We start from the raw sequence: 7,394 nt of genomic DNA, 5'->3' as shown, positions 1-7,394 counted from the left end.
AAACTGATTTAGATCATTGAAGTCGGGGAAACATTTCACATTTGCAACGTATGTTCTCGTTTGTCTGGAGTACAAAATTCATGAAAATAACGACAAGCACAAACCCTGCCCCCTTTGAACTACATTTAGTCAACTTAATAAATAAATAAATAAATAAATAAATAAATAAATAAATAAATAAATAAATAAATAAATAAATAAATAAATAAATAAATTAAAAATAATTAATCGTTGACTATCCCGTCATGCATCTTCGTCTACTCATCAAGTGAAAATCTATTAATTAAAACCACTTGCTCCATCCTCGTGTTCTCTCGTGGACTGGACGGAATTTCGTCATTTTTTCATGTTTCACTTTGACGTCATCCCTCGACAAAGATGATTTCACGTCGATTTAAAAGACGCATACTAGTCTACAGTGTGGCTTTCCTATCACTATTTGCCTTTGCTTACCAATTACTTCACGTAACAGGAGTGAAAGACAGAGTACCCGACCAGTCGATTTTCCTTCGAATGAAAATACCTTTTTTCAGAAACTACACAGCAGCCACTACAACAACAAGAAGTTTTACGACAACGACGACGACGACAACAACAACGCCAGTCGAAACTTTGGCACCTGTTGTTGTGAAAAAACTGGATGAGATTTATAACCAGTTCAACGTGAGCAGAAACAACACGACTTCGAAACTTTTCCCAGCTTATCTGATCGGAGATTACCTAATGCTCAACCCGGATCTATGCAGGGATGCAAAGCTTGTCGATATTATCATCATCGTACACACAGCGCCGAACAATTTCAAGAAACGACAACGGATGAGATTAACGTTTGCTAATAGACGTTTTTACTTCCCTAAACAAGTTAGAATAGCCTTCCTGCTGGGTAAATCCAAAGATAAAAGTATCGACGAAAAATTAGTACTCGAACACGAAACTTATAAGGATACCGTGATGGGAAATTTCTACGACGATTACCACAACTTGACCTTGAAAGGGGTTATGGGATATCATTGGGTCAGTGAATACTGCCCTAATTCGAAGGTTGTTCTTAAATTAGACGATGACGTCATTGTTGACGTATACAAACTCTTGACACGATACATGAGACACATCGAAGGGAAACAGAAATCGATATTTTGTAATACTTGGAGAAAAAACATGGGAATTATGAGACTAGGGAGGTGGAAAGTCCAGAACCAGTATTTCAGTGGACTGAAAACTTTTCCTTACTTCTATTGTAGCGGTTTTACAGTATTAATATCAACTGACCTTATGAAGCCTTTATATCTGGCTGCTCGATTCACCCCGTTTTTCTGGATCGACGATTTGTACTTGTTCGGGGTTTTGCCCAAAGTTGTAGGAGGAGTGACGTATTACGACTACAGACTCAACAAGAACATAAGTCTCGATACGGGTCGAGTGAAAAACTGCTGGCAGGAAAAAGGCTTGGACTGTAGCTATTTTTCCACGCTGGTGGGCGACAGCCAATTCGATTCGCTATGGCATCTGATTCAATCCATACACAACGTTACCATCGACTGGCATGTTGAGTCCGTTTTCGAACCGTAGATTTTTTATTTATTGTTTATCCTAAAAAAAAAAATACGTGATCCACTGTGTCGAATTGGCGTGCGATCGGAGTGATATGAATACTGGTTATTGAATTTATTATAGTATAATATTTTTTTTAAAATGTGATACGGCATGTGTATAATGACGTATATGTGTTGTTTTGAGTAGAATGATTAGAGTTTGACACATGTGTCACGTTTACGTGTTTTGTGGAGTAGAAAGATTAGAGTTTGACACATGTGTCACGTTTACGTGTTTTGTGGAGTAGAAAGATTAGAGTTTGACATATGTGTCACGTTTACATGTTTTGTGGAGTAGAAAGATTAGAGTTTGACATATGTGTCACGTTTACGTGTTTTGTGGAGTAGAATGATTAGAGTTTGACATATGTGTCACGTTTACGTGTTTTGTGGAGTATAAAGATTAGAGTTTGACATATGTGTCACGTTTACGTGTTTATTGAGTAGAATTATTAGAGTTTTATTAACTGGTAAAGCACTTTGAGAACATTCATTGGGTATTACGCAATACAAAACTCACGTTTCAAAAAACCGACCCTCTATTCTTACCAACCACGAATTGTCCCGAAATGTCACACATAAAATTGATTTCTTACCACTCAAACAGATAAAGTAATAATAATCAGGACATTCGATACACAATGGGAGGCAGCAAAACAAGCTTTACAAAACAAAAGTCAAGTTTTTATAGTGAATATAAAACGCTTTGAGCACGTTTAGTTGATATTGTGCTATATAAAAGCTCGTTTTTTTAACGTGCAAATGTCGATTAAACTGGAGTGCGCTGAAAATGATTTACTGTAAGTAGGAGTAAATGCAGCAAATAATTTGTGAGTGCGATTATCCGATGTTTGGTTGTAACGGAGTGAACTGTATTGCAAGTAACCGGTTTTCTTTTTCTTTTTTTTTTTATAGTACCGCCAATTGGGGAAACTTTGCCTCTGTGAATTTGGAGCATTTTGAATAATCTCAGCTTTGTTGCAGTCACTGTACATGTTAAAAGACTTAAATGTTCATCAAAGGAAATAATCGCCACAAAACTAAACAATCTCTTATTGGTCCAAAATTCAAGAGGCAAAGTTTCCCGTTTAGGCAAAGTGACCCCAGTTGACGGTATCCCTGATGTTGTGATAATGAGAGTTGGTTGTGAATGTGTTCGAGATTCCGGTGTGTCTCGGCAATCCAGTCCGAACCAAATTGAAGAGAACAGCTTCAAAAATGAGCAGATTGACGTCACAGAATTATGTTACCATGAATGCCATAATCAGTCGAATTGTGAAAAGGTTTGAACTGAGATATTGTCAAATTTAGTTAGAAGGTCAATTTTTAGAATTAAAAATGAGTTCTTGACATAGACGTCTAAATGATTAAATCAACCCTTTTGTACATCTTCAGGAAATATCAAAGCTGAATTTCACGTCTAAATATTCTTTTACAGCTAGTCAAGTTGAAAAAGTATGAAATTTGAGAAAAGTTGCTGGATACCTTTCCCATACATCTGACCATAACTTCATGAAAAATCAACGGAGTTACATCAAATAAAGATTACAATGCTCTGGGGAGCATATTCTTTCAGAAAATGAATGAGAAAAAAAAATGCAGATCCAAAATGTTCAACTTCCGACTGATTACGTCATGCACTGACACGCATTCAGATCTGATTCGTTCTCTGCTGTTGATCTGATTTTCTATTAATGTATATTTAAATTCATGTTTTCATTCTTTTTTCTGTTGACTGAGAAAGGGTTTTGAGCCCAAAACGTTCCGTGTTTGGTATTTTTTATTTTATTTCTTAAGCTGTTATATTCATTTTTGTTTATAACTTTTTACAGTCCAAGCTTGTAGCTGCTTTTTATCCCTTCTCGTTTATCCGACCATAATTTGTCATTTCGGGAAACTTTGGACTGGAATCCCGACAGGCAATGCGAGGATGAATGTGTTTGTTTATTTTTGTGTTTAATTCTTGATAATCTGGGAAATCGTGAATATGAATCCACAAACATTTTTCCATTTTGCTATCTGTCTTTGTTTTATTTATATTGAGATTACTCGGTTTTTCCTGGTCCTGGTGAGGATCCGTGGCTGAGAGGGAGACAGTCAAGTGTACAGTACTCCCTTTTTTTGAGAGATAATATTTTTTTCTTTGTAATGTAAATCGCCTCTCTTTCAGAAATCGGTTCCAGTTCATAATTATTTGTTTTGAATATTGTATATTATTGTATAACATTCGCTTAATAAACATTTGAGTGTATCCTTCATAGACAGATCCTTGGCCTGGCGGGGTTTCGTGACTCCAATAGTGGGCATGGGGTGCTTGCTGTGTCTATCTATTCCCTATTGACCATCGCTGGGTTCCTGACCTCCATTTGTGCAGGAGGTACTTGATGTGTCTTCTATTCCCCTGTACCTGGTGGTTCCTGACCTCCATATGGGCAGGGAGTATTGATGGTCTTCTATTCCCCCTGTACCTGGGTGGGTCCTGACCTCCATAGTGGCAGAAGTACTTGATGTGTCTTCTATTTCCCCTGTACCTGGGGGGCTCCTGACCTCCCATAGTGGGCAGGGAGGTACTTGATGTGTCTTCTATCCCCTGTACCTGGGGGGTTCCTGACCTCCCATAGTGGGCAGGGAGGTACTTGCTGTGTCTTCTATTCCCCCTGTACCTGGGTGGGGTTCCTGACCTCCCATAGTGGGCAGGGATGTGCTTGCTGTGTCTTCTATTCCCCATGTACCTGGGTGGGGTTCCTGAACTCCCATAGTGGGCAGGGAGGTGCTTGCTGTGTCTTCTATTCCCCCTGTACCTGGGGGGTTCCTGACCTCCCATAGTGGGCAGGGAGGTACTTGATGTGTCTTCTATTCCCCCTGTACCTGGGTGGGGTTCCTGACCTCCCATAGTGGGCAGAGAGGTACTTGATGTGTCTTCTATTCCCCCTGTACCTGGGTGGGGTTCCTGACCTCCCATAGTGAGCAGGGAGGTACTTGATGTGTCTTCCAATCCCCCTGTACCTGGGTGGGGTTCCTGACCTCCCATAGTGGGCAGGGAGGTACTTGCTGTGTCTTCTATTCCCCCTGTACCTGGGTGGGGTTCCTGACCTCCCACAGCGGGCAGGGAGGTACTTGCCGTGTCTTCTATCCCCCTGTATTCCGGGGTGGGGTTCCTGACCTCCCACAGCGGGCAGGGGTGTACTTGCCGTGTCTTCTATCCCCCTGTATCCTGGGTGGGGTTCCTGATCTCCCATAGTGGGCAGGGAGGTACTTGCTGTGTCTTCTATTCAAGGATTGATTCGTTGACTGATTCACTGATTAATCTATTTAATGTTAGATTAACTGACCAATTGATAATGATGATAATTTTTGGTGTCGAATTGCCACAATTGTAACAAATTGGAAACGAAATGAATATGTTTATGTTGTGTATATCGCACGTGTGAAAGAAAGAGAGGAAGAGAGAGAGAGAGAGAGAGAGAGAGAGAGAGAGAGAGAGATAGAGAGAGAGATAGAGAGAGAGAGAGTGTGTGTGTGTGTGAGAATGTGTGTGTGTGTGTGTGTGAGAGAGAGAGAGAAAATAAGTAGGAGTGAAATATCTGTTCAATGTTACAGTTATCAATTAACTTATAACAAGTGTAACCAAATGACAAATTGCCCTATTTATGGACAATAAATATTATTATTATTATTATTATTATTATTATTATTATTGTTATTATTATTACCCCTGTACCTGGGGGGTTCCTGACCTCCCATAGTGGGCAGGGAGGTACTTGCTGTGTCTTCTATTCCCCCTGTACCTGGGTGGGGTTCCTGACCTCCCATAGTGGGCAGGGAGGTACTTGCTGTGTCTTCTATTCCCCCTGTACCTGGGTGGGGTTCCTGACCTCCCATGGTGGGCAGGGAGGTACTTGCTGTGTCTTCTATTCCCTCTGTACCTGGGTGGGGTTCCTGACCTCCCATAGTGGGCAGGGAGGTACTTGCTGTATCTTCTATTCCCCCTGTACCTGGGTGGGGTTCCTGACCTCCCATAGTGGGCAGGGAGGTACGTGCTGTGTCTTCTATTCCCCCTGTACCTGGGTGGGGTTCCTGACCTCCCATAGTGGGCAGGGAGGTACTTGCTGTGTCTTCTATTCCCCCTGTACCTGGGTGGGGTTCCTGACCTCCCATGTGGGCAGGGAGGTACTTGCTGTGTCTTCTATTCCCCCTGTACCTGGGTGGGTTCCTGACCTCCCATAGTGGGCAGGGAGGTACTTGCTGTGTCTTCTATTCCCCCTGTACCTGGGTGAGGTTCCTGACCTCCCATAGTGGGCAGGGAGGTACTTGCTGTGTCTTCTATTCCCCCTGTACCTGGGGGGTTCCTGACCTCCCATAGTGGGCAGGGAGGTACTTGCTGTGTCTTCTATTCCCCCTGTACCTGGGTGGGGTTCCTGACCTCCCATAGTGGCAGGGAGGTACTTGCTGTGTCTTCTATTCCCTCTGTACCTCGGTGGGGTTCCTGACCTCCCATAGTGGGCAGGGAGGTACTTGCTGTATCTTCTATTCCCCCTGTACCTGGGTGGGGTTCCTGACCTCCCATAGTGGGCAGGGAGGTACTTGCTGTGTCTTCTATTCCCCCTGTACCTGGGGGGTTCCTGACCTCCCATAGTGGGCAGGGAGGTACTTGCTGTGTCTTCTATCCACTATATCTGTCTTCCAATATTATACTTTCTGTCTTTGTCTTGGATTGGAGAGAGAGAGAGAGAGAGAGAGAGAGAGAGAGAGAGAGAGAGAGAGAGAGAGAGAGAGAGAGAGGGGAGAGAGATTGAGAGGAGAGAGAGAGAGAGATGAGAAGAGAGAGATTGAGAGAGAGAGGAGAGGAGAGAGAGATGAGAGAGAGAGATTGAGAGAGAGAGATGAGAGAGAGATGAGAGGGAGAGAGATTGAGAGAGATTGAGAGAGAGAGAGAGAGAGAGAGAGAGAGAGAGAGAGAGAGAGAGAGAGAGGAAGAGTCACAATTCTAGTCACAATTTCTCGATGACGATACCATTTCACACAACTTTACCAAGATACTCTTAAAACGTTGGACAATGAATAAAGGAATGACATTGCTTACACCAGTCGTAGTGTTGTATTCACCACCACCCCAACACACCCCTCCCCACTTTCCTGAATTGTTGCGTTCGCGAAGTCCCAGGTTTGAGAGGTTTTTTTTTTTTTTTTTTTTTTTGCCAAGATGAGGGTCATTTAAATTGATCGATATTTGAAGGACGAGTTTTCTGGCCCAATTTTTAAAATATGGGTTTTTCAAGAGTAAGGCAGACTTGGGTAGGAAAGAGACAAAATGGAGTTCTCACCATGGAGGGGGAGGGGGGGGGGGTGCATCACTGCTGTAGGTAACAGAACAGCCTGTAGAAGATGCGTTAACGACCCTAGTCTACATAAGAGTTGGAAATTAGAGAGCTAGACCATTTATATAGCGCAATATCCACCCCTTACCAACTATAGGAAAATCGTCACCTTCGTTACGATACAACCAACATTTTTCTCATTCAGATTTCTTTTGTACATCACACAGTTTGAAGAGTATTGTTGTTATAGTTATAAGTAGTAAACAAAATATCTAGAATGTTCTTATTCCCTTTGAGTTAAAGTTTTACAATTCTATGTTATGTTTGTGATAATGACGTTTTGGGGAAAATCCGGAAAAGTGGTCAGTGAGGAGAGAGTTAAGGCGCTTTACAAAGGGTCCCAAGTCAACAGCAACACTTAACGTGTTGGACGAGACATAACGCCTGTTAGCCAATGTTACAAGACTGTTAACGACCAGATACT

At 42.1% G+C, this 7,394-nt stretch overlaps 1 protein-coding gene across 2 annotated transcripts in view; it reads left to right on the top strand.

The window, feature by feature from the left end:
* LOC144978851 (beta-1,3-galactosyltransferase 1-like) overlaps nt 1–5,271 on the top strand; it is a 35,221-nt gene extending 29,950 nt beyond the window's left edge. For both annotated transcript variants that reach the window (XM_078925421.1, XM_078925420.1), the window contains exon 2: nt 1–5,271. This exon is cut by the window's left edge and continues 60 nt beyond it. In XM_078925421.1, coding sequence (XP_078781547.1) covers nt 379–1,569 — 1,191 coding nt within the window. In that variant the 5' untranslated portion in view covers nt 1–378 and the 3' untranslated portion in view covers nt 1,570–5,271.
* The last annotated feature ends 2,123 nt before the right edge of the window (nt 5,272–7,394 follow it).

The sequence above is a fragment of the Berghia stephanieae genome, chromosome 8, assembly GCF_034508935.2.
Source record: "Berghia stephanieae isolate SIO BIC M18660-M18661 chromosome 8, UCSD_Bste_1.3, whole genome shotgun sequence".
Classification (NCBI taxonomy): Eukaryota; Metazoa; Mollusca; class Gastropoda; order Nudibranchia; family Aeolidiidae; genus Berghia; species Berghia stephanieae.
The sequence above is the reverse complement of the archived record's forward strand: the minus strand, read 5'-3'. Positions and strand labels throughout refer to the sequence as shown.